Raw genomic sequence first — 26752 nt, 5'->3', positions numbered from 1 at the left:
CTTGGATATTTTCAGGGTTTGGTATCCACAGGGACTCTAGAACCAGTCCCCAAGGGCACTGAAGGACCACTGTACAAAATGAGGTCAGGGAACTTGGAGGGAATCATGCAGGTGAGGGACATGAACTTGGAGTTGGAGCTTCATGGGGAACCCAGTTGTCCCCTCAGAAGTGGCTGTAACCTAGCCAAAGCCAGACCACAGAATTTTCCCCTCAACAGGTGACCAGTTAAGGCTACTTTATATCCTTTCCTTCAGGGGTCAGGGTCTGATGATGCCCTTCACGTCCTTCTTCTCCTGATGAGCCAGCCAGAGTGCGGGAGACATGGAGAAGCAGACACAACCTTCCCACTTGGGTACCTAGTGGGCATGGGAAGGAGTAGGCATTTCAAGCAGGTAGGAGGTTGGAGTTTTCATTTGCACTGGACCTTGGACAGCAATGACTGGAGAAATGTAAAATGTGTTCGTGTTCACATCCCATTGAGTCAAACCTTTCAATAATACAATCGCACAGACATTGACTTGAAGTTTTGATTGTGCTCTTGGTAGAAGACACCAAGACCCAGAGTCTGGACACCTGGTTTTGCTCCCTTATCCTAACATATGCCAAACATATAGCCTTTGATAAATAATTTCTCTGCTGGAAACCTCAGTTTTACCATCCAAAAAATGGATTATGAGAGAGCTGGGTATGGTGGCAGACGCCAGTAATTCCCACACTCTGGGAGGCTGAGGCAGGAGGATCGAATTTTAAGCCCAGCCTGGGCTATTCAGTGACTTAGCAAAAAGGCAGGGGTGGGGAGGGCTGGGGATGTAGCTCAGTGCCAAGGCCCCTCCTCCATACTGTATCAATAAATAAATACTAAATAAATAAATAAGTGGATCATGTGCTTGGAGAACATATCTGTCTCTGGGTCTAGGGCCAAGATTACAGATTCAGGTGGGTGGGGAGGCAGAATGTCCTTGATAATGAAACAGCTTTAGCCTGGATGGGGGAGTCTCCAGAACGTGCTAAACAGCCTCCCCCGCAGGCTTTTAGGCTACCCAGACATCACAGCTATATTACTCTATAACTCTGTCTTTCTCAGCTTCAGGATCAGAAAAAGCCATCTGTTCCCAAGCCCAAGCTTCCTGTGGCATAAAGATGTTGACACAGTGCTGCCCTGAGTTTAGCAGATTGTACCTTGATAAGCCAGGATTAGTGTCCTAATGAGAATCCATGCCATGAGCATTTCCTCTTCCGAGGTCCTGGCCTTTCCCCTGCTGGGTTCCCTAGAAACAGACCAGTCTTGACAGGGAAACGGTCCACTGTTCCTTGGTGGGGTCAGTGCTTGGTAACCATCTTTATCCCTCACCCCTTTCTTCCTCCCAAGCCATGGTTCTCATCTTTTCTTTCTTGTTAAGTCAGTCCAACCTTCACTGCATTCCAGAATCCTTTCGGGAAGTGTCAAACACTTTGGACTTGCAAAGAACAGAAAACCCTATTCTATCTGGCCCATCTGACTTACACAGCTGGATCTGGCTTCTGACCTAGCCAGGTGTGGAGGCGCCAACAGCAGCAGTCAGGACTCAGCCTCTGTCCATCTGTCTGTTCTGTCCTCTGTCCCTGGAGTGGCAAAAATGTTCAATGTAGCAACCTCAGAGAAAAGGGACAACTGGTAGCCAAGCAGTTGGTATTACAGGTATGGTGGCACACACCTGTAATCCCAGCACTCTGGGAGGCTGAGGCAGGAGGATTACAAGTTGCTTGGGCAACTTAGTGATTTAGAGAGACTATGTCTTAGCAAACAAAAAAAACTCAACCAAACAAAAAATCCTGTAGCTCAGTGCAAAGGCCCTGGGTTCAGCCCCAGTACCACCACCACCACCAAAAAAAAAAAAAAAAAAGTGATGGGGGTGGGAGGGAAGAAACGCTTCCTGTGATTTCATCTCAGCACTGAATGCCATCTGCCTGGTCCAGGTCACCTCCCTGTCCTTGAGGCAGTCCCATGAACTGGAGGAATGGAACCACTGGGATGGGCTGGAGAGGGGAGTCAGGGATCAGTTCCGCCCTGTTCTGAAGAGACTGAGAATAGGGCATGGAAAAAAAAATTTAAAAAAATAGAATAGGGCATGGATGTTTGGCCACCACCCAGCAGGAGATCGGCTGTGACAACTGATCCCCCCTGCAAATTATCAGGTCAAGTCATTGTGATTGGGACTGGAACAGCTGAGTCCAAGAGGATTTATGAGCTTGTCATCCAAAGGTGATTCTGGATGGTCTGTCCTGCTCTAATCTCCAGCGGCAGGCTCTTGAGGATTGCAAGTACAGTTCGGGGTGTCAGTGAGGTCCGTCCCAGAGCCAGTGGATCTCACCTTCTCTGTCTGAGCCCTGATCCTTCAGTGTCAGATCATAGCTTCTGTGGGTCATGGGTCATGGTCAGTCAAGCGCCACTCTTCTTTCTTCCTCTCTCCTGCCCTCGCTCAAGGGATGAAGCCATGCCACCTGCTTCCAGAGCCTCAAAGCCCCAGAACTTCCCTGCCTTGTCGCTCAGAGGAGTTCCCCTGAACAGAGGAGCTGGGATGTAGGTTGCTGTTCATCTCCCTCTGCTCAAGTTCACGTCTATCTGAAACCCTTCCTGGGCATTCCAGGGAGGGTGGTGTCTGAACTACCATTCCAGGCCAACCACACACCATGCAATGGAAGAAAGCACACCTTTATTTCAGCCCTCACCATCCCAGTCCCCAAACCACAGCACATGTCCTGAAGGCCACTGAGCAAGGTCCAGAGGATCCCAGTGAACACAGCCCTACAATGCAGTGTCACAAATCCCTGCCAAGGAGCAGCTCAACCCACCTCCTCAAAGAGAGATGACTGGGGTCCACTGCAGATAAAGCCAGAGAGCAAGACCCAGACCCCAAGGTGCAACACAAAGAAAAGGTGCCAGGGGAGCCCCGGGATGTGCAGTGAGACTGAAGCAGCAGCTATGGGAAGTCCTTGCTTTGGCCATTGCTAGTCCCAGCTATGGAGCCATCCCAAAGGTGAGGACAGTGCCAAATGTGGGGTCCCGTTGCAGGCCATCTGGCCGAGGTAGTGTAAACACATCTGAGGGTAGGGAGTGCCAGTGACCACACCAGTTGCTCTCATGAGCTGGGAGATGTCCACCTTCCAGGAGTGACAGGGTGGCTGGGAAGGTTGAGGACTTGAGTAGAGTCTCTAAGATTGGTACTTGACTGGGCCTAGGGAAAAAGGGTCCCAGAAATATCGAAAACTGCAGAGAAAGGTAGAGAGAAACTGTTGGGTAGAAAGGGGAAACTGGGGGAGAGACTGTGAGAGGGGGAGAGAGAGGAAGGGGGGGGAGGAGAGAAAGAGACAAGAGACAGAGACAGAGAGACAAAAAGAGAGAGACAGTAGAGGTCCCACTCCCCGACCCTATCACAGCTGGTTACTGAGATCACAAGCAGCTGGCCAGGGAATGGTCAGTCAAAGGTGTGGAGGGGCCTGCCTTTCCTGCCTACTCCACCTCTACCCTAAGCCAGATTTAGGCCCTGGCTCATCTGCCTCCACTTGCAGGTGCCTTGCCTGGGCCTACCCACACCAATCCTCCAGCAGCTACTCCTGGATGACTTCTGTGTGGCTCCTAGAATTAAACACCATTAAGTCTTCTAGCCCTAGGCAGGGGAGGAGACGGAAGTCAGGTGCAGTAAGGAGGGAAAAGTAAGATTTTGAGAGCTACAACCACATTGTCAGGTCCAAGACCAGCAAAGCTGAATCTGTCCTTCAATCCTTACGACCTAAGTACATAGAAAATCTTAAAGGAGACATTTAACGATGTAAATAATTTTTGAATATTTGGGTGTGTGTGCATGTTAGGTTTTTCTTGTTTTGTTTTAATCTTTAACTCATCATCTTTGAACACAGTTTAAAATATTTTTTTTAAAATTGCACTCTTTTACTCAGTATAGTGGCATTACCATAGGTAACCAGAACTTTTATTCTATTTTTATTTATTTTTTGGTACCAGGGATCAAACTCGGGTTCTTGCACTTGCGCAGCAGGCAGCGAAACCACTGAGCTAAATCCCCGGCCCAACCAGAACTTTTAAATGCTGGCTTTACTATTTCTTCTAAATCCTTTCTTTATTTTTTGGAAGAAGTCACTAATTAAATTAATGGGGGCGGGGGGGGGAGACAGTTTCCAGGAGCACCTAAACCTTAACATCTATTGGTCCAGGAGTCCTAAACTGAAGGTCTACAGGTGCCAGACATGGGGATGCCCAGAAAACCTCATGTCTTGGAGTAAGTGGGGACCCTGAGAATGAAGTGTGAAATCCTGGAACAAAGCGATTAGCTCCTTGATGTGACTGAGGGGTGATATAAGCCCTACTTGAAGGGGAGAGGGAAATTTGATTTCAGGAGAGCAGGGAAATTTGGTACAGTCAGCCCTAAGTATCCTTTGGCACTATATCCACAGATTCAACCAACTGTGTATCATACACTATGTAGTTAGGCCTGCAGGGTGGCGCTGACTCTGTACTTAACACGTGTGGACTTTTTTTCTTGTCACAGTCTCTGAACAATACAGTGTAGTGAGTATTTACATGGCATTTACATTGTGTCCGGTATTAAGTAATCTAGAGATGACAAAGGATACAGGAGAAGTACATAGGCTCTATGCCAATACTATGCTATTTTATCTATGGGATTTGAGCATCTGAGGATTTTGATATCCACAGGAGTCCTGGAATCAGCCCCCTGTATATAATGAGAGATGACTATAAAGACTTTTTAACTTTTTTTTTGGTACTGGGGATCGAACTCAGGACCTTGCACTTACAAGGCAGGTGCTGGAACCACTGAGTAAATCCCTGGCCCTGTAAAGACTTTTTAAATATACTGATTTAGGATTACTTTTAAATGTTAGCTCAAAACAAAAACACCCCATAAGCCAACCAAGACAAGTCTAATGACTAGCTTCTGGTGTCACTTTTATGAAATTGTAGAGATTGGGAGATTTAGGGAGATCCTACATTCGGTTCTATGCTCCTACAGTATTTTGAAGGATCTTGTGACAATGCAGGTTCTGATTCAGGGGGTGTGGGTGGGACCTGAGATTCTGCATTTCTAACAAGTTCCCAGGTAATGGTGCTGCTCCACCAGCCATACTATCTTGTCATATCTTGTCAGTAATGCCTCCAGTTCTGTTTGCTTACCTTCAGGGACTGAACACTCACTACCTACTGAGTGCTGTAGCTACACCTAACTTCTTCCAGGGTCTGTGGCAATGGCAAAGAACACCAAGAATCAAATATGCCAAAGCCTAGGCCTGGCACATCAGAGTTCCACAAAGGAAACTTCAGGGGGCACTTGCCAGGACTGAGTGTTGTTGCAAAGATTTAAGCAGAGAAGATTTTCTGTTCAACTGTCTGCTCAGGAGCTCCCAGTTAAACAGAGAATACTCTTATTCTTCCACTGTTCTGGTTAGTAAAGGTCGGTGCAGTTCAATTTCCTTTCTCTAAAGCCTCAAAGCAAGCTTTTCTTTGCACTTGAGCAAGTGGCTTGGTCTTGTCTACTGGGGAAGGAGCCAATTTCTGACTAGTGGGGAAAGGAAATTTTCTGGGAGTTTTTAGGCTAAACAGAAGCCCTGGCCTCCCCAGGCCACATGAATACCCCTGCCTCAATGGAACATGGGGCCTCTACCTCCTTTGGGATGGTCATCTCAGATCCTCCTTCCTGGGCCCCTGAGAGGCCCTGGAAAGTGGAGAACCCTCCCCCATCCCAACATCCCCTGGGGGGCTCAGGGTCCTTAGGAATTGGGACCCCATATTGTCTATATATGCCACAGTATCCTATATGCCAAGGCCGGCCACTCTGAATCCCAGCAGTCATGGCAGGGCCACAGGGGCAGTGAAAACCACTTAGGTCCCTGTCATTCCACCGTTGAAGGGAACCCAAGCCTGACGATCCAGTGAGACCTTCCCAAGGCCACACAGCTGGTTTGCAGCTGGCGCTTGAAAAGGCTCAGAATCCTTGGAGGCAGAGCTGGACAGAAGCCACAGGTACTGGCCCAACTTTTGGTCACATATAGCAGCACTTTCAGGAAAAGGGCCTTCCAGAATAATCTTAAGGGGAAGAGAAATGTCTGAGAGGGAAGTGGAAGAAAGGAGTCAAGGGGGCTCACCTAGAAAGGGTAGGGTAATGGGTCAAAGGTTCTCGAAGGATGGTGGGCAGGACTTCTGCTCTAACAAAACTCCAGGGGCAACTTTCACACTCTCCTCTGGCCAGTGTTGCCCACTAGAGCTCTGTCTCTTGTGCAATGCACAGCCTGAGAGTCATCCTGAGTAGGCATGGCTTATACTGTGGAGTAGGAGGAGGTGGGATCAGAAGAGAGAAGTCACAGGAAGTCACAACTACAGAATTTCCTAAACTTGGATTGCTGGACCACTCCAGACCTACCAAACCAGTAACCTGCAGCAGGTGCTTCCCTCCCAGGGAAATCCCTGGGTTTAGGAACCAGCCTGGGCACAGTAACTCAGGGCCGGGACACCTGGCGTGGGTGGGGCTTTTTGCAGGCAGGGGTAGGCTTTGGGGCTGTGGAGGAACTGCCTGTTCCTTAGTAAGCATTCCATAGAGGTTCGTGGCCGGAGTCTAAGGGGAGAGCAGCACCTGTCCAGGGCCAGGCCTCACTTCCCTGAGAATTGGCCTGGCCTGGCCTTCTGCAGCTTCTGGAGCCTCTCAGGAGGGATTTCCTGCAGGCTGATGCCATGGTTGCTGACCCTGCAGAGAGGAGGCAACGCCCTCAGGGAAGAGGAATGGGAACCAGGACCGCCCAGGTAACGCTGTTTCCCAGGTAACGCTGTTTCCCAGGTAACACTGTTTCTTTTCCGCAGAGGTCAGACCCAGAGTCCGAAGGAGAAGGGATGAAGGATTGCATTCAGCCCTCCATTTCTTGCACCCCACCCGAGAGGCCAGTCCCTCACCCCGGCTGCAGGTCAGGCGGTTTGGGGAGGGGGTTGTTAAAGCCGAGTCTGCCCACCAGCCAGTACGTGTCCTCAGCGCCCTTGCCCTGGAGAGACACAGTGGAGGGGAGACTTAGGTGGACTGGGATGAGGGATGAGTGATCTGTAGGTCTAAGTGGAACCAAGAAACTCCAGGTCCCTAAGGAAGCCCCAAGGAGGGGGCGGGGCCGACCCTGCCTCACCTTCAGCTCGGTGCGACCTCGCAGTTCCAACTGGAATCCCTGGTCCAGAGCGCAGAGAATCTGCACAGTGCTCATGTTCACGTGAATGCGGTAAGCTGGTGAGGTGGGGGACACGACTTGCTGAGGAGTCATCTGGCATGTTCCTCTGCTGGATTTTTCCACCCTAGGGCTCCGCCTCACCTCCCCCAACTCCTTGAGGCCCTGGCACACTCACGCAGCCCAGTGGACTCCATGCGCGAGGCAGTGTTGACCGTGTCCCCAAACAGGCAGTATCTCGGCATGGTGAGGCCCACGACGCCTGCCACGCACGGGCCTGCGGAGATGCACAAGGTTGGCTGGCAGGCGGGGCCTGGGATGAAGATAATGGTGCCCAAGGGCCCTTGGAGGGTCTGTACTTTAGCTCCAAGCACCTCATATCTCCACCAGCTTCCCAAATTAACACTCTCAATTGCATCTTCTTCAAGGAAAGCCTCCCAGCCCACTTCAGCAATGCCTCCTGTAGAATGAATCTGGAGCCCTGAAGAGGGAGATGGGTTTAGAGGCCGGGAGGGCCGAGAGCTACCTGAGTGCAGGCCGATGCGGATGCGCACGGGCACCTCTGGCATATGGCGCATGTGGAAGGAGCCCACGGCACTGAGGATGTCTAGAGACATGTTGGCAATCTCTGCAGCATGCCGCTGCCTATTCCTCTGGGGCAGTCCTGAGGCCACCATATAGGCATCCCCAATTGTCTCCACCTGAGGGAAGGAATTGTGCCAACTCAGTGCGGAGCCCACCCCTCTCCCAACACACAAAGTGAGTGTTCATTGTCAGACATCCAGGGAGCTAGGCTGTAAGGTGAGCCTGGAGCTGGGACTGGAGGAAGAAACTAAGACAGAAGGCTGGGAAAGAGGATTGGGCTATGGCCTAGGGCAGGTGTGCTGGGAGCTGGTACAGGTGAACTGACAGTCAGGAGGTCTTGTTCCACGCACACTCCACCTTATAGACATCGTGGGAACCAATGATGGCATCAAAAAGAGTGTAGAGGTCATTGAGCAGGTCCACCACCTCAATGGGCTCACTCATGGCTGAGATGGTGGTGAAGCCCACGATGTCACTGAAGTACAGTGTCACCTCTTCAAAATACTCTGGTTGGACAGGTGTTCCCATCTTCAGGGCCTCAGCCACAGATCTAGGCATGGCAGGCAGTGGGGTCATACGGAGGCTACCTAAGTCCAGCTGGGCCCCAGCTACCCCCTCCACCCGTCCCTCTCCACACTGGCACTCACGGAGGCAGCATCTGTGTGAGCAGACGGTCTGTCTTCTGCTTTTCCTGCTCTAGCTCTTCTGTGCGCTCCCGGATCAGGTCCTCCAGGTTGCTGGAGTACTGCTCTAGCATTCGCAGCATCGAATCAATGATGTTCATCTTCCGACCCTTGTTGATGCCTTTGAACTGGTAGAAGGGAGAAGCTGGTAAAGCTGCTGAAGACCTGGGCTGCCATGGTCCTGTCATGGCCCCCTCCATGGGGCTATATTTCTGATCCCCACCACCACCATTTATCTTCTAATCATCAAGCACCCCTGGGGTGCTTGGTATTGTGTTTTTAGAGACAAATGGGAAATGATACTTCCCAGGGGTAGTTGTTCTCAGCTAGGAATTGACACGGCTCTGGAGCCAGTTCAGCATTTGAGATCTGGGATCCCAGAGGCCAGCCCAGCCCTTGCCCAGTCCCAAACCCCTGACCAGGTTGAAGGTGTGGTCCATGGAGGGCCGAAGTTCCGGCTGCTCTGCCCAGCACCATGTCATCAGCTTGATGCACTCCATGGGTGCCTGGTCCATGGACACCGAGGGTCGACACAGCGGAGGGGGGCTCTGTACCTTCTGTATCACTTCTGGAGGCATGAGGGGGACCATGAGGGTGGGCACCCCAGAACAAAAGCCACCTCTGACCCTGGCCTGATTGTTGAAGTCTAAGATGGGGACTGACGGAGGGTCCTTAAGTCAGAGCTTCAGTGGATGAGGAGGGTGATTAGTGTGGAAGGGGATCACTAGGAGTAACAAGAGGTCCTTGAACCCCAGAGGTCAATAAAATGACACAGAGAAACTAACACTGTATGTAAGAAAAGTACAGCTTAGGGTGGTCAAGTAGCTTGCTCAGAGTCCTACAGATGAGTACTTTGGATTTGAATCAGATGGGATGGACATGGAACCAGAGAGGAACCTGCTTTGTCCTATGAGGAAGCAAGTTGGGTTCAGGACAGAAGCTATTGAGGTCAGCTCAGGGCCATCCGCCCTCCACTCAACTTAATGCTTCACTTTCCAGTGTCCTGACCCTTTAAGAGAGCTTTAAGGGAGACTCTACTTAATTAAGTCTCATCACTGGGTTTTGCTTTAGAGAAAAGAGCCAGGCAGGGACCCAATCTGGCTCTGTCCTAACTGTAAGGTGCCTCTCTGGCCCGAACTCGCCTTACCCTCGGGTGTCAGCTCCAGCATGGCGTAGGGGGCGCTGCGGCACACGACCTCCTGCATAATGATGCCCAGGCTAAAGACGTCGCCAGCAAGAGTTCCCCGGCGCTCCAGGGCCGGATCCCGAAGCAGCTCGGGAGCTGTCCACAGCTGACCTGGGGATGCAGGAGGGGCCGTGGGCTCGTAGGCTCGTAGAGGGCCGTGGGAGCAGACGACCATCCCCATGGCAAAGCCCACACCTCGACTCTTGCCAACCACCAGGCGCTGCAGAGACTACCGGAAACCCTAGGCGGACTTAGAGCAAGTCCCGCCCTCATAAGTAGGCCACACCCTCAGGTGAAGGGAGGCAGGGAAGGCTCCGTCTCCTGGGCATAAACCCCACCCTTGGGTCAAGCCCCAGACCTAAGCACACCCACCCGCTAGCAACTCCCGGTGTCCCAGTCACGAGCCCACCCTCTGAATGTCTCGGGGTCAAACGGCCTTTTCCATAGCTGCAGTCGTACGGATGGATGTGGAATGGGAAGAAGGGGGAAGGGAGGTGGAATGATGAGGATCCTGGAGGATGCCCGCGTGCTCCGCAGGCAGCCGGGACTCCTACCCTCCGCGTTGGGAGGCTCCGGTAACACCCTCTGCGCTTCCAGCAGTCGCCCGTGGCCGTGGTCGGTGACCTTGAGCACGAACCTCCCGTCCACCACGCAGTTTCGTGATTTAAGCCTCCCGTGAGCCACGCCGCGATGGTGCAGATACCTCATTCCCTTGGAAGGGGTGGGAGAAGAGGCAGCCTCGGCCCCTCAGACCTCCTGCCCCCTCTTCCCCGCCCACAGGACGCCCTCCCACCCCCACACTCACTTTGATGAGGTCCAGCAGGAGTGAGGACTTGAACATCCAGTCCAGCTTTATGTCTCTCTGGGCGAGGAGGTCGTGGAGGGAGCCGCGCGCACAGTGCTCTGAGACCACAGCCAGCATGCGCTCCCCGGGGTCCGCGGGGCTGTCCGCGGACCCCGCCAGGAAAAGTCCCAGGTAGAGGGCCACATTCTCGTGCCGGAGCTCCCGAAGCTGAGAAAGGAAAGTTGATGGGCATTTTCTGTCCTGGAGGCTGGGTGGGGAGGGGGCTGATATTCAATGCCCTCGGTGAGGTTTGTTTGTTTGTTTGTTTGTTTGCTTTTGTTTTTTCTTACTGAGGATGAACCCCAGGGCATAGCACGTCATAAGCAAACGCTCTACTGCTGAACCACACCCCCAGGCTTCTGGTGTGTTTTTGAGTATCCGAATGGGAACGATGGGGTAAAGATGGTGAATGAAATGGCTTGTAGGGTATGGAGTGTGGGGAGGACTTTCTTTTCCAGATATTTATGTCTTTGGAAAACACATTACAGTCAAAGGCCACTGTTTCAATATTGAATATGGCTGGGTTCAAAGTGAATAGAAAGTCAACCTTGCACTGGTGATCAGGACCCAGGTAGGATCTGACTTATTAGCCATAAATCTTTGAACTGCTCCCACCTTACAAGGAAAGTACCATCACTGACCCTGAGGTGAGTCTGTGGGGAGAACCAGGGAGAAGCTGTGCTACTTCCAGAGCACAGGGGAGATGGCTTGTCCTGAAGCCTGGCTGGAGGCTGTTTTGCTTGGTGGTGTTGTATCATTGTGAAAGATCTGTCTGAGACTCCCACCCTCCCCAAGTTAGGGAAAGATGGGACTGAGCAGTCAAGCCATGGTCATGGAGGGGTCATCAATAAAGCCACACCTACTTGGCAGGCCAGAATCCCCTTGCTTGCTGGAAAAATAAGGAGTAATCAGCTGACTGGTGCCCTCTCTAGCTTTTTTTGAGTCCACTTGCCCAGTAAGGGGCTTTTTTTCATTTTAAGAACATGGTGCTAAAGGGGACTTAGTTGGTTGACCTGTACAGGCAGTTCACTTAAGTCATTTTCTAGCTGCAACCATGAGCTCCTGTAGGAAGCCTCTGAGAAGAAGGCCAGACCAATGCTGCTTAGTACTGGGTGGAAAGAGGGACATTACGGTTAAAATAACCAAATAAGCAGTCTATTGCCTCTTTACCAATTTTCCACTTTATTCAGTATGCATTGATATGGCTAGTGGTCTGACAGAAGTGGAAACTCATTTTTAAATTTTCTATCATTCACTCAACAGATATTTACTGAGCCTAATATTCCAAATTCTGTGCTGGGTGTTGGGAATGGCACAGCAAAATCCTAACCCAGCTTGCAATCTATGTGGGAGGCAGATAAATAAGCCGGCCCATTGGTGAACAAATAAGTTGTGTAACAAATTAACATGTAATTTATCACAAATAAGTTGTGATAAGAACATCAAAGGAAAGAACCTGTACCACAGGAGAGAATAATGGGCTATCTGCTCTAGAGTGGAGGGAATACTTAACAAGACCCACCTCTGCACCCTGCTGCAAAGAGGAGGTAAGAAGGGAGGGCTCGATGGCCACCCCACACTACATCACACCTGGCCCCTCACCTTGGAAAAGGCCGTCTTGGTCGCTGAGCGGATAGCTACATGATGATCCCCCGGGAATTTCTTCAGCCAAACCCAGTCTCCCTGCAGCAGAGAGGGTAGGGTTTTGGAACTCAGTCTCCTAAAATCCCATAAGGCAAGAAGCTTAGAAGCCCACATTTCCATTCGTCCATTGTCCTAGAACACTTCTCACACGTGACAGAGGGCACCAGGAGTGAGGAGGTTGCTATCTGTCTGCTTCACAGCTAACTGGGTAAGAGAACATATTTAGGGAAAAGAGATGCAAACAGCTCAGATGGGTGTCCTCACCACCCCAGAAAACATCAATAGCCCTAAAAAAAGTGAATTTTTACAACCACAAATATCATTGACATCACAGCTCTCATCACCCCTTGCGGTGACAGAGCACTGTGCTGGGAGTCAGGCATCTGGGAAGATCAGGCTTTATTGTAAACGATCTGTGGAATATAGGCAGCTCCCCGGGGCCCCGGCTTTGGGGCTCACTATCCTCAGCTCTTGTCGGGTTGGTTCACTACACACACCCTATGCAGGGACCCAGCTCAGTTCAGTCATCCACTGTTGTCATCTTGAATGAACAAGGTGCTTCCATTTCTTATTTCTCCCTTGTCCTTGCAGATTATATAAGTGGTTCTGTCTACTGGTATAGGGTCTGGACTAGAAGGGAGTTTTGTTGGTTTGGTATTGACCTGTAAATAACATTTAGAAGTAAACTTGAGGACACTTTTAGTTGTCACAAAAACTGCAGTTAGGGACCAGGGCCAAAGGTAAGAGAAACTAAACAGTCTTCAAGGCATAGGGTAATCCCATACAATGAAGAACCCAAAATGACAGTCGTGCCCACTGAGAAATTGTCGAGATGCCCTCTAGAGGATTTAGCAGGAACTTCTGCACACTCTCAATGACCTGGAGCTCTGGACCTCTGAATCTCCCCTCTCCTCTTGATTTGCTGAGCTTTCTTTAGGCTCTTTCTGAATCTCTTCTCATTTTCTCCCATCCACCCTACCCAATTCAGATGTGCTGGCCCTGCAGTTAGTGTCCTAATTCTCTTCTTTTCTTTTCCTGGTCTAGGGGCTGCTCTTCCTGAGTCTCATCTGAATTGGGTGGAAATGCTGAGGAGGCAGGTCCAGGAGCTCCCAACATGGCAGGTATGACCTTAGTGGCCACACCAGCTTCTGAGTCACCATGACTGCCTTTGAGGAGCCATTGGCTGGATCATGGCTAGGGGAAAATCCTACAGCAGAGAGGATTCCCAAATGTGGAATCACATCAGGATTGAACAATCCATGACCTTTCCCTAGCTCCTGCCTGGTCTCTCATCCCCTTGCCTGGAGCCTGGATGATCTGACATGCCTACATGCCTCCACTGAAAGTGCCTCTTCTCTGCCCAGGGTCTGAGCATTCCTGAACCACTCTCCCTACTGGAGTAGAACTCAACCTGGCTAGGGGTCAGGCTCACCTCATAAAGGCCAATGTTGGAGCTTTCCAGAGACTGGCTGGGGATGCTGCGAATGTCTGACATGCTGCGAGCCGCCAGGCTTGACCGACTGCCCTGGACCACCTAGGGGAGAATATGCTCTAGGGTTAGAATTCTGGATTGAGGTCAGGCTGACTTTTGTAGACTAAAAGCGGAAAGGAAGGAATTTCAATTAGAGAACATGATAATGGCATAACTCCCCAATAGCACAGCACTTTACACACATAGTCATAGTCTTGTTGGACCTTCACGTCACCCTAGGAAAGTAGTCAGGACAAAGGCTGTCACCACCATTGCACAGATGAGGTTACTCCACAAAGCTAGGACCTGTGGGAAGGGGGCAGAAACCAGGCTTCCCAATTGGGAGATTGGGATGAGAGCTGCTTCAAGAAAGGCATCAAATATACTACAGGGAGAAGACAGCTAGCTGCAGGCTCCCTGTTTTACCCACCTTTCGAAAGCTGCCCCCTTGTGGCTGGAGGAAGGTGATGTCGTCCAGAGTAAGGATGATCTTGTTGGGTCCAGAGACCATTTGGATGTGAAGAAGCCGGTGCCTTGTGGGGGAAGAAGGTCATTCCCACAAAGGAGATGAAGTTCCATGAGAAGAGGCCAGCAGGGGATGGGGTGAAGGGATGATATTAGGTCAGGGAAGAGGAACCGGGCAGCAGCCATCCCCAAACCAGATGCCCTCAAGATCCTTATTCCCTTTCCCAAGAAAAATCCCTCCTCTCTTCTACTCTTGAAAGGGCCCAGCTTGCTGTCTTTGCTGCACAATTTCATTTCTGGCAGGTGGAGAGGCAAGATCACCACCTAATTACCTCATGCCCCTACTCACCTCATATAGTGGGCCAGGAAAGCCCCCTTGAGCCCCAACCCTACCACCAGGAGGAAGCCAAGAAAGATGAGGCCAGGCTCCACTCCTGAAGAAACAATGAGAGGAGGAACACTAAGGCCCTTGGTCAGACAAGGCCCAACCTTCTAGGGAGGCAGATAGTCGTGCCAAATCCTAGAGGCTGCAGGAAATGGGGAGGATGGGAACTAGGGCAGGCTCTAAGGGGAAAGTCACAGATTCCTCAAGGGGGAGTTTTCAAATGTTAAAAAGGTTCCCAGAGGGTTTGAGGACCCTGCAAGAGAAGAGTTCTGTGCAAGTCTGGGGTTGGAGGATCTGCAAAGGCATGAGAAGAAATACAGGACAGAAGATGACTCTCTTTCATTACTAGACAATCCCTGCTGACTGTCCCAGTGGAAGCGAGGTGCCGGCTCTCACCTCCATTGCAGATGACATTTGGATCGAACCAGCACCAGGGATCTGGTCCAGGTCCGGGACCTCCTTGAGGGAAGTGCACTGGGCTCCCTGCAGAACTCAGGAAGCCCCGGGCAGGGTCCAGCATATATGTGGCAAACAGCTGGTCTCCAGCCGCATCAGTGTCCAGCAGCACAAAAGAGGGCTTCTTAGTTCCTCCTAGGGCCCCACAGAACCCAGGGACTTGAGCATCCCGGACATGGCGGGCCACAGCAGCTCCGGACACCCAGCCACCACCAGAGGAGGCCCGGGCTTCCACCACGCCCCCAGCCAACAAGAAGATCGCATCATAGATTGTGCCAAAGAGCGGGGAAACCTGGAGAAGCAGAGTAAGGCCTCAGGGCTTGGAGCCACAGCTCACAAACTGATGGGAACTCGCTGGCTCCAACTGTTCTTTCACTGGGTCCTTCAAATCCCGCACTACTGATTGTTCCCATTTCATAATTAGTGATTCTCCATATTCCATTCCATTGACTATCTCTTCCACTCTCCCCTTGGGCTTTTCCTCTCTTGGCTATCTCTTCCTCTCTCCCCGTTAGCTGTCTCTTCCTTTCTTCCGATTGGCTATGCCACTCAGTCTGCCCTACCAACTGGACCTCTTTTCAGGAGCTGGGCTCTTTCAGTAATTGTTAGTTGATTCTTACTGTCACTGATAGTTCTGTCTTCCAGTTGGTTGCCGTGTATATACTTTAATCTCATTATCTACCATTCACTTAAAAGCCTTCTTGCCCATCATTTGGGTGAATTCTATCTTCTGTTCCCCTCTCCAAGTTACCACCTGATCTCATTGGGCCTCTGTGCTGTTCCCAGTTCTCAGCTCTCAAAGTCCCAGGCACAGTGTTAAGCACTAGAGATGTGTTGGTGTATGAGACAGTCTCTGCTTCCAGAAACCTTTTTTCTAGTTGGGAGATGGACACAGATATTAAAGCAATGCCATGAGTGAAGGCAGGGGAGACTGAGGTTGGGGTGTGGGGACAGGAATGAAGGTCCCCAACACAAGTTGGAGAAACAGGAGGATGCTTCCAGAAGTAATGACCACCCTCAGGGGAAAAATTAGAATTATATAGTGGGGCAGAAGAAAGGAAGTAACACAGCCACCAACTCAGAGGCAAAAGAGGACAATTTTATGGAACCCAAAGTAGCCCAGTCTAGCTGAAGTTCATGGAAGAGAGAAGAGAAGGGAGGAATCAAGTCCTGTGTGAAGAGACCTGCAGTCATATAGGGTCATGAGTATCTTCAACCCAGGCTCCAGAAAGGCCATCTGGGAGCCACTGGGAGGCTTTTAACAAGGACATGACTAGTAGGTTTTGTCAGGTTTCTGAAGCTGATTGTTCAGTTGAGGAAGACCTGGGCCAAGGAAGAGTTGAGGCAGAGAGCATTTGGGAGATCATGTTCTGGAATTTGGGACGGAAGTACTGTGGCCTGAACCAGGGCAATGACAGTGAGAATGGAGAAAGAGGATGGATTCAAATGACTTTGAGTAAGCAAAAGTAATAGTTTGATGTCTGGATGTGGAGGGACAAAGTTAGAGGAATTGGAGTGAGTCCCTGGGGTCTGGCTTGAGCAGCTAGTGATGAGCAGCTAGTTCACTGAGCAATAAAGAGAATTTCTTTCCACTTTCTCTACCCTTCTTTTTCCGCTGCCTGACTCTCCCTCCATCTTGTCCCACTCATATTCTCTTAGTGACTATTCCCATCTTTTCTCTTCATTGGCTACCCCAAATCATCCTGGGAATTGGCAGGAATATTTCAAACCCTTTTGATATATAGCCTCTCATGCAGTCCCCTTTGAATATGGCCTCTCCGATGGATAACTTCCTGCCCACTGATGTCTAAATTTCCTTCTATATTAATGGTTTCTAGTCCCACTTTGTGACTGGGGTGGAGATCTGAACTGGGATTCTGGGGACTTGGAATCCTGGGTATTAGCTGGATATTGGGAAGAAATATTGGATCTAATTATGGGAACTGCCACATGGGACCTTTCTGTTCTTGCAAGATGTCAAGGCCCCTTAAAAAGTTAAGGCCACCAGACGAGACCCCAGAGGAAATGCCTTTGCATGAGACAGGAAGGCTGGATCTGTATCCTCTGTCTTTCCTGTTTTCTTGAGAACACCAGCTGTTTATAGTGGGCTGTATATTGTTGTGGTTCTGGGAATGGGTTTTTTTTGTTGTTTTTTGGAGCAGACTGAAAATTATGTTGCAGTTTAGATTCTACTCCTTGGAGCTAGGCTTTAGAGATCTTGTTGCCTACTCTCTGAAGGTAATCCCAGTATTTTAAAATACCCCAAGTAAGACTCTAGCCTCTGTGTGACCAAGGAAACTCCAGAATAGGTAGAGCTGCTGTTCTGTCCCCGCTGACTCCATCCTTCTCTTCTCAATTTGGCTACTTCCTGCCCTCTTCCCTCCTCCATGATCCATCTACCTGCAGCAGATTGAGGTCGGGGGGCAGTTCCTGGTGTTCTTGGGCCCTGCGCAGGCCGTCCAGCACGCTGCCTCCTGGAGGACAGTGGCGCGTGAGGGTGAGCACAGCGTCATGGGCCCTGCGAAGCTGGGAACTGTTGGCAATAGCAGCCAAGGCCTCCGGGCCTGGGGACAAGGCATAGTGGAGAGTGTCGAAGGGCAGGAAGACCAGGGAGCCACCTGCCAAGCCTAGCTCCTCTGCGGCTTCCAGTAGGTAGCGCTGCTCCTCGCCGCCCAGCAGCACTGAGTGCATCACCATGATCACTACTGCGAACACAGAGGCTCAGCTCGCCGGGCAGCGCTGCCAGCTGGCAGCCGACCTGCCGACCCCCCGCACCTGCAGGTGAGCCTACCTCTGACGCTAGGCCCGTCCTGGACTCTCCTCAGGGCCTCCCGGGCTCCAGACAGGTCCGATGGCTCCATGGAAGTCACCAAAGCAACCGGCAGGCCCCGGGCCCTGAGTGCGGTAGACAGAGCATGTCCCGCCTCCACCCACAGGTCCTGGGGGGCGGTGACCAGGGCCACGCGAGCCCAGCGGAAGCCTCGAAGGAGGACGTAAAGAGCATCCGCGGCGGGGGTCATGGCCGGGGCCGTGGTGCCCACCGCCCGCGCCCCGGGGCAGCCCCAGGGCACGAGCGCGACCCCAGCCTCTTGGGCTAGGAGCTCAGCTGGCCGGCAGGCTGCGGGGTTCACGGGGCCCACGAGACCTGAGACTCGGGAAAACGCAGAGGACACTGCGCCCAGCGACCCTGGCGTCCGACACGGCTCCTGCAGCAGCGCGACCTCGAAACGCGGGCCGCCTTGCCGGGCAAGGTCACGGTTCAGGCGGGCGGCGGCCAGACGCGCGGCCAAATCCGGACGCGCCCGGGCGAAGATGGGGTCGCAAGTCCAGGGCCCCAGCACCCCCACTTTGAACACGGCAGAAAAGGCAGAGGGCGGCGGGAAGAGTAGCAGGAGTAGAAACCGGAGCATCCCGGGCCAGGGCAGGGCCCGCGGGAGGTCGGGCGTGGGGCGGGCGTCGGGGAGCCCACCCGCGTGGAGGGCGCGCACGGTCATCGCCGGCTTCTGCGAACCCAGACCCGGAAAATGAGCGACTGAGACCCCCCAGAGTTCCCGTAGGGCTCTCCCCCAAACTTGTTTCTCAAAATCCGCTTAACCAGTGAGGTGTCACCGCTTCCAAAGCCCCCTCCCCAGGCCTGCGCGACTAGATGGGGGCCAAGAACGCGGCCTACAGGCCCCCTTCGGCCTCCCCTGCCAGCAGTTGCCAACCTGTTTATCCTCCTCCACCACTTCTCCCCCCGCTCCTGGGTCGGTGTCTTCGAGGTAGCTGGAGACAGGCCAAGCCCACACCCGCCCTCAGACTGGACCCGAGGCCAAGGAAAGAGGCCTTTGCACTCACCGAAAAGTCTGGGGCTCGGGCCCAGGGCCGGAGTAAGGAGTCACAGGGTCGATCCCCCTAGTCTTCCTTGCCAACCTAGCCCAGGGCGGGGGTGTGGGAACAGCAGGCAAGAGCCTTTAATCTCCCCAAGCTGATTAGGGTCCCTTAATCAGGCAGGAATGGGCCTTTAGTGGAGGATGAAAGCCCTTGATGTGCCTCTCTTCTTCGTTGAGATCTGGGTCTGTCCCTCTTCCAGGCAGCCAGGAGCTGATGGGGGGCGGGGGGGTGTTTAGAATTATTCCCAATCTCACACTATACACAAAATCAATCCCAAATTAAAGACCTACATGTAAAAAATTTTTTTTAAAATGGTACCTAGTAGGGATTGAGTCTCCAGGGCCTTTGCATTGAATTACATCTCCTCTTTTTTTTTTCCTTAAATTCTTTTATTGGTACATTTTAGGTGTATAATACATTTACGTTTATCATTGGGAACTTGTACCTTTACATGATGTATCTTGGTTCTTACTTTTTCCCCATTCCCTGCCCTCCCTTCACCCCCTCCACCCTTCCCTATTTATAAAGACTTTGTTTCCTTTTTTTCCATTTCTCATAATTTTTCCTTTCCCTTCTTTCCTTTCCCCTGCCCCTCCCATTACCCCTACCCCTTTGGACCTTTTCTTCCTATTTTGCATTATAAATTATTCATTTTAATCATTGGTACATTTTAGGTATGCAATGTAATGACATTCATCGTTGGAAATTTTCACCTTTACATAATCTCTCTTGGTTCTTATTTTTCCCCCTTCCCCTGCCCTCCCTTCAACCCCTCCACCCCTCCCTATTTACAAAGACTTTGTTTCCATTTTTCCATTTTCTCATATTAATTCCATTCCCTTCTTTCCTTTCCCCTACCCCTCCCACTTCCCCTTCCCCTTTGCCCCTTTTCTTCCAGTTTCACATGATCTATTATACCTTTTAGTCCTACATCTCCTCTTTTTTGAGGTGGGGAATTTAATGCAGGGCCTTCACTCTTAGCTACATTTCGGCCCTTTTAAAATTTTTTACTTTGTGATGGGGGTCTCACTAACCTCTAAATTGCCCAGGCTGGGTTTGAACTTGAGATCCTACTGCCTCAGCCTACCATAGTGCCAGGATTATAGGCTTGCACCACCACAGCCCGCTGAAAAACTGTTTTTTAAAAGAAGAATTTTTCAAGCATCATGAGGGTTGGGGATTTAGCTGAGTGGCTTTGCCGCCCACTGCACAAGCGCAAGGACCTGAGTTCAATCCCTGGTACCAAAAAGTAAGTAAATAAATAAAAACATCATGGGGCCGGGGATTTAGCTCAGTGGTTTCACTGTCTGCTTCGCATGCGGAAGGACCCAAGTTCGATCCCCAGTACCAAAAAAATAAATAAATAAATAAATAAATAAAAATAAAAACATCATGAAGCTTAGATCAGGTCAGAATTATCTACAGATACTAAAGCTAGGTGGAAGTTTTGATGAGGATCAGGTTTTTTGGTCTTAAAGTATTTATTTCCCCTAGAGCTGGAAGAGAATAAGCATTGTTTAATTACTATTTTTCTTGGTGTCCATCTCAGGATATCCCCTCTGGAGGCACAAGATGTCTATCTGCCCCTCATTGGTTAGTTTGGATCACTGATCAAAGCGTTGCCTTATTTCTCCATTGTGTGTATGTGTGTGTGTGTATATATGTGTGTACATATATATATATATATATATATATATATTTTTTTTTTTTTTTTTTTGGCACTGGGGATTGATCTCAGGACCTTTAGCTTGAGAAGCAGGCAACAGAACCACTGAGCTAAATCCTGGCCCATGTATAATTATAATTGTATAATTGCTCCCTCTCTTGTGTGTGCTCTCTCTCCCGCTCCCTTGCTCCCTCCCTCTCCACCATCCCACTCAAGCAATCTGTAGGAAAATACTTTAAACCTATAGTTATATGGAAATACAATAAAGAATGTCAAAATCAACCAAAAAATGGCAACTGATAAAATAGGAATGTGGATAAAGTTGATAGAAGTTATAAATATAAATTTAAGAAGTTAGGCTTCATCCCAGTTGAGGAGCAAAGAGCTGCTGGCAGCATGCATCTCACTGGGCATCTCATTGTCACGCAGGGTCTCCTCAACAAATGGAAAACCTGAAGTAACCTCGGGCTAACTTTGTGTTTTTGGAAAAGTAGTAGACTTACTGGAGTTTTTAGAATTTCAGCCATCAAAATGGGTGGAATTTTCCACATGGTTTGAGATGTGAACTGCAAAAACTGCAATGGCAAACTGGGAAGGATCTATGAGTTTGCCACTGTAGCCAGCCAGTGTTATAAGGAAGGTGGTATGATCCTGAAATGTGCTTTAGTTTGAGAGAGTGGGGGATTTGAAGTGCATGTACCATCTGGTAATTCTTGAAGAAAAAGAGATAAATCCTTCTTTTCCCAGGTCTCCTTCACTGAAAACAAAAACCCACTACCTTAGCATCAGAGGTGGATTCATGTCTGTGGAAAAAGAGGTTGTGAGAATCTAAGATGAAACCTTTTCTTCCTTCCTTCTTTTTCTTTTTAATTTTTGTATTTTCCATCCAACAGCAGTGTGTAGAGAATATTATGCAGATGCTGTTAACTTTTTTCCCCTATGTTTACACCTTGAGACAGATAAGTCTACCTGCAGCTACATGGTGGGACTATGTGAGGAAAAAGTCTAGCTATTAGAGTGAAAAAGTGTTTTATGTAAATTTTGAGTGGAGAATATGTCAAGAGCATGGTTTTTAAACTTATTTGGGCTTCATTTTTATTATTTATTTATTTTGGTATCAGGAATCTAACTCGGGACCTTGCGCTTCCACGGCAGCTAAATCCCCGGCCCTGGGCTTCATTTTAAAACATTTTAAAAAACCCAGTTATTTCACTTGATTTGCCAGCTTCAGAGAAGAGATCCGAATCTGTGCCCAGTGCTAAAGGCTCAGGGTTAGCATGGCTTATGCTGGCCAGCAGGCCATATTCTTGTTGGAGATGAACCGTAGCACCAGAACCCATTCGTCCTTGTCCCAAAGGACCCAAAGATGTTGCCATTTTATTTATCCATTCATCCACCTGCTTTCACCTTTTGGCTATTGTGAAAAATGCTACTGTGAACGTATAAAATTCCAAGTCCTTATTTTCAATTCTTCTTGGGCATATAGCTAGAAGTAGACTTTCTGGATCCTATGGTAATTCTATTTTTAATTGTTTGAGGAACTGGCATACTGTTTTCCACAGCCACCATGCCATTTTATATCGTATTTCAGGGGCAGAATATTTTAAATCCCTGCTGGTTCTTGGGACATGGTCACCCAGCCAGCCTCCACCCACCAAACTGTCCTGCCCTTCTAGAGAAGCTGACTGAGTTTGTTTCCTTGTGCTTCTGTTTCTTATCTGTTGCCTGCTAATTAAACAAAACATGCCCTCTCCATATAAAGGGCAGAGCCACTTCTTAAAGTAGCAGCATTACATTTTAATCCAGCTACTATAATAACCTCAGCTGCTGAGGGAGCTCTCACTCAGGAAGGTCCTGATTTTTCTTCTTTACAAGAAAAAGAGAAATATCTTTCTTCTGAGATTCTCCATCCCTCCGCCTGGCTCCCATACTAAAGCAATGAAGTTTGGAGGAGCTGACAGAAGGGATGAGAAGCTTCTGTTTATGGAGATACTTCTGTTTATGCCACTGAAGTAGCAAGTAAGGAAAAATTATTCCTTAAATTTAAATGAGGCAAAATGACTCTTGGAAAAAAAAAAAAAGTGACCTAAATCTCAAGAGTAGCAGAGAAGTCCTGTAGGGTTAGGGATAAGGAGGAGTCAATAATAGATCAATAAATTCATTCATTACATAAAATAAAATTCAAGTTGAGTTAGCAAGGAACTCAAAAGGGTAAAAGTCAAGATTCCATTCCATTCAACTGTAGTTTGTAAGAGTTAAAGGGTAGTAAGGAGAGAACTTAGAAATAAATCATTTCCCGGGCCGGGGATTTAGTTCAGTGGTTCTGCTGCCTGCCTCGCAAGTGCAAGGTCCCAAGTTCAAATCCCCGGTACAAAAAAAAAAATAAAACACCCCAAAATCATTTCCCTATTAAATTTAAAAATAGAGCCTGGGGTGAAGTTCAGTGGTGGAGCCCTTGCCCAGCATGTGCAAGGCCCTGAGCTTCAGCCTTAGCACTACAAATAGCTAACTAATTAAATAAATAAAAGATATATTTGAAATCATCTTCATTCTTTCTGAATACAGAAATAATGACAAACTAAAGCATACAAAAATTTATAAATAAAAAAGCCCTTTAAAGATGCTGTGAGTTAGTCCATGTTGTATTCAGAGTCTGCCAAAAAAAATGTATACATCAGGAAAAGAAAAACTTGTATAAATATTTTAACACTAAATTTATGAGACACTGTGAGATTAATACAAGTTACCTGTGGCCTCTACAATTACTAGAGGTGCTCAAAGTGGTGGCCATTAGCTTCCAGACATTTACTAATGTGGTGAACTGCTGAAATGTGTATACTTTTTTTTTGGAGACTCTGTAGAATAGTAGCTTTCAGGCTGTGCTTGCCCTGAAAGACTCCATGTTATATAAGATATCAGTTTGCTCCATTTTGAACACAAATACAGAGGCGGAATGATTTGGTAACTTGTCAGTGCATACAGATAATCACCAGGTGTGGACACACCCAACTTATTAAAAACCCAAAACAAAACCAACTCCCAAATGCACAGCAAAATCCTAAGGTACAAATTAATAAATCAACCATGCTAATAAAAAATTATCACCTGTAAATTTATCTAACTAAATGAGGGGCACACGGACACAGGATATATCAAAGTTATGCCATAGCAAACCAGGCCAGTGAGCATAGGGGACAGACCAGACCAATGAATGATGCACCCCATTCACCTGGGTCCTATAAAAGAAGGGACATCCAGCTCTGGGGTGCAGCAGTGGCAGACACTGATCTGTCACCCATCAGACCACCTGGTGTCTGCCCTTGAGGGCAAAAGCAGCAAACTCCCACTCCGTGGCCCCTGGCTGTCCCCAGCCTTCAGCCTCAGCTCAGTTTCCCCGCTTGGTTTGTCCCATTCTGTACTCAGGCTTTAAACAAGTTCTGCCCTCTCCGCAAGCCCTTCATTTAATCTGGAAACATGATTATAGACCTCTGTGCAGTCTGTGATCTTATGTGGCCTCTTTGGTGACTTTTCTCATCTTCTGGGCCCCTGCCTTGGCTTTCAGTTCTGCCTGTTCAGCTCCTGCAGCTATGTTAACCCTCTCCTAGCCAGTATGTGACATCCATATGATTGTGTGAAGTGCGCTTTGAGTGTTATAGATAGTAATCAAGATTGTAATAAAACAACCTGGGATTGTCTGCCTCAGTGGCTGGTGAGTGAAATCTGGAGTACACATTCAGCCAGATAACCCTGACAAAGTTGACATAGCTTGTTAAATCATTGGTACTCAGTAAATTCTGTTATTTATTTATTTATTTTTTGGTACTAGGGATCGAACTCAGGACCTTGCGTTTGCAAGGCAGGCGCAGTAGTAAATTCTGACGTTGTAGAAAGACACAAATGTATCCAGTCTATGTTAATGGTATAGCTTGTTCATGAGGAAAGATAGCCACTGCTAGTAACTTTCTAAAATGCACATAGGAAGCCAGGCATGGTGACGGGAAGCTGTAGTCCCAAGCACTCAGGAGGCTGAAACAGGAGGATCACTTGAGCCCAGGAATTAGAGACCAGCCTGGGTGAAATAATGAGACCCCATCATATAAAAAGAAAAAAAGAAAGAACAGAAAGAAGGAAATACATAGAGAAAGAAAATACATATATGAAAAAACTGATAATTTTATTTGCAGCTTTACAATTTGCTACCTTCTTTCAAATATGTTATTTTATATATGTTTTATGAAAGTAAAATAAACAAAAAAATAACATGATGAAAAGTCTCCCTTTTGTACCTGTTCCCTGTCATCACAGTTTCCCTTAGGAGGAAACCATTATTAAAGGGGCTCTAGGGGGCCGGCGATTTAGCTCAGTGGTTCCGCTGCCTGCCTCACAAGCGCAAGGACCCGAGTTTGATCCCCGGTACCAAAAAAAAAAAAAAAAAAAAAAGGGCTCTAAGGTTCCTTCTGTGTATTCAAGAAAATAACATTATATTTTCTTACAGTTCCATTTTGACATTAAAAATAGCTCTATTCTATACCTTGCTATTTCATTTTAGCAATATCTTGGAGGTTGTTTCTTGTTTCATAGTTGTTTCTTGGCATTTCCTTTGAAAGGAAATACCATAACCTGGTTAACTAGTTAGTCTTTGCTGTTAACAATACTGCCCAGCAAATGCCCTTATACAAACCTTATTTTACATGTGTAGAATGTGTCTGTTGGGTAGATTACCAAGGTAAATACTGTAAATGGTCCCCTGTAGTGATTATACCAATTTACACCACCACCAGCAATGATTAGAGTGTCACTTTGCCCAGGCCAGATATGGGCTGGAGCATGCTAAAATTTTCCAAGATGATATTTGAAAGAAAAAAAAAAAGCCTTTAAAAAAAGGTATCATAATGTAGTTTAAATATGCATATCTCTTTGAGTAAGTCTGAACATATTTTCATGTTTATAATCAATCTATTTGCATATCATTTTCTGAAAACTATCTATTTATACCTTTGGTCATTTTTCCTTTGGGTTATTGGTCTTTTTCTTTTAATCTCTTTTAGAATTCTGTGTTCAGAGAATGCACATTTGTGACATGATTTGCAAAAAAAAAAAATCCAGTTTATATGTCTATTGTGTGTTTTAAATATGGATATGTTTTGCCAAGCCTGTTTTTAAATGTAGTCTTTTTAAGTTCTTAAATGTCTTCTGAATTTTAAAGCATTACTATAAAATTTAAACAAATTCTCCAACATTTCCTTCAAAGATGTATAGTTTCACCTTTTTCGTTTAGATCATGGTCCCTTCAGAGATTATACAGATGTGACATGTCTGGTGTGGATCCAACTTCACTTTCTGCTGGCTGGCTCCCAGCTGTCCTCTTACCATTCACTGAATAATTCATCTCTCTACTGTATTCATCATAAAGAACATTCCTGAATGCATCTGCATGTATTTTTGGATTTTCTCTTCTGTTTCATTGGTCAGTCTGTGTAATAATATAAGCCAGTACCATATTGTTTCCATTACTGAAATACTTTCAGTTAACTAACAGAGTTAATCCCCTCCCTCTCTCATTGTTCTTCCTTCCAGAATTTTTCTGGCTATTACATGTTAATTTTTATATGCCTTCATAATAAATTCTCCTAGTTTTTAAAAATAATTGGTACTTTGTTATTGCATTAAATTTATAGATTAATTTATGGAAAACATTTTATGATAGTGAATCTTTCTATGTAAGAATATGACATATTTTTATCTATTGAAGCTTTTTTTTGTGTCCTTCTGTAGTGTTCTAAACTTTTCTTTAAATAGGCTCCGTAAATTTCTCCTTAAGGTTATCAGAAGATATTTTATCTTTTGCTCTTGTAGGTTCTTTTCTTCTATTATATCTTTTAATTGGTTATTGATTGTTAATTTCTGTTTTTCACTTCATAATATTTTGGACATTGTGTTCTGAGATATAGATTACTTCATTTCTTTTGGTACCAGGGATCAAACTCAGGACCTCATGCTTGCCAGTCAGGTGATGTGCCACTGAGCTATATCCCTATTTACTTCATTTCTTTAAAAAGCATTTCTCCACTTGACTATACATGAAGTATGGAATATGACATTTGAAAATTGAAGAATCTTGAGATGGGAAGTTATCCTGTAATCACAAGTGGTGTCCTCTTGCTTTAATTAATTTATTTATTTAGCAGTGCTGGAGATTGAACCCAGGGCCTTACATGTGTAGTGCTCTACCACTGAGCTACATCCTCAGCCCACAAGTGTCCTTCCTCATAAGAGGGCAG

At 47.9% G+C, this 26752-nt stretch overlaps 1 protein-coding gene across 1 annotated transcript; it reads right to left on the bottom strand.

Annotated features, from left to right (window-relative positions):
- Window positions 1-4090: 4090 nt before the first annotated feature.
- Window positions 4091-18986, bottom strand: Gucy2d (guanylate cyclase 2D, retinal). Its single transcript, XM_004857589.3, has 18 exons — window positions 17724-18986; window positions 17333-17637; window positions 14873-15224; window positions 14441-14525; window positions 14057-14159; window positions 13588-13689; window positions 12114-12194; window positions 10473-10679; window positions 10222-10378; window positions 9629-9778; window positions 8901-9049; window positions 8446-8609; window positions 8156-8348; window positions 7740-7914; window positions 7392-7490; window positions 7178-7272; window positions 6957-7042; window positions 4091-6753 (listed from the first exon to the last, which is right to left on the bottom strand). The coding sequence occupies exons 1-18, from the start codon at window positions 18424-18426 to the stop codon at window positions 6660-6662; spliced, it is 3300 nt and encodes a 1099-aa protein (XP_004857646.1). The 5' UTR covers window positions 18427-18986; the 3' UTR covers window positions 4091-6659.
- Window positions 18987-26752: the final 7766 nt, after the last annotated feature.

This window comes from Heterocephalus glaber, unplaced genomic scaffold, assembly GCF_053883595.1.
Source record: "Heterocephalus glaber isolate CG9 unplaced genomic scaffold, H.glaber_assembly_v1.0 deba00001564, whole genome shotgun sequence".
In the NCBI taxonomy this organism is placed as follows: domain Eukaryota; kingdom Metazoa; phylum Chordata; class Mammalia; order Rodentia; family Bathyergidae; genus Heterocephalus; species Heterocephalus glaber.
This window is presented reverse-complemented; position numbering and strand designations above follow the sequence as displayed.

Coding starts and splice junctions, on each gene's coding strand:
- Gucy2d (XM_004857589.3), bottom strand. CDS start 18,426: ATGACCGTGCGCGCCCTCCACGCGGGTGGGCTCCCCGACGCCCGCCCC. Junction 17,638..17,723: donor GGACGGGCCTAGCGTCAGAG/GTAGGCTCACCT, acceptor CTGTGTTCGCAG/TAGTGATCATGGTGATGCAC. Junction 9,779..10,221: donor GGAGCCTCCCAACGCGGAGG/GTAGGAGTCCCG, acceptor CTGCATCCCCAG/GTCAGCTGTGGACAGCTCCC.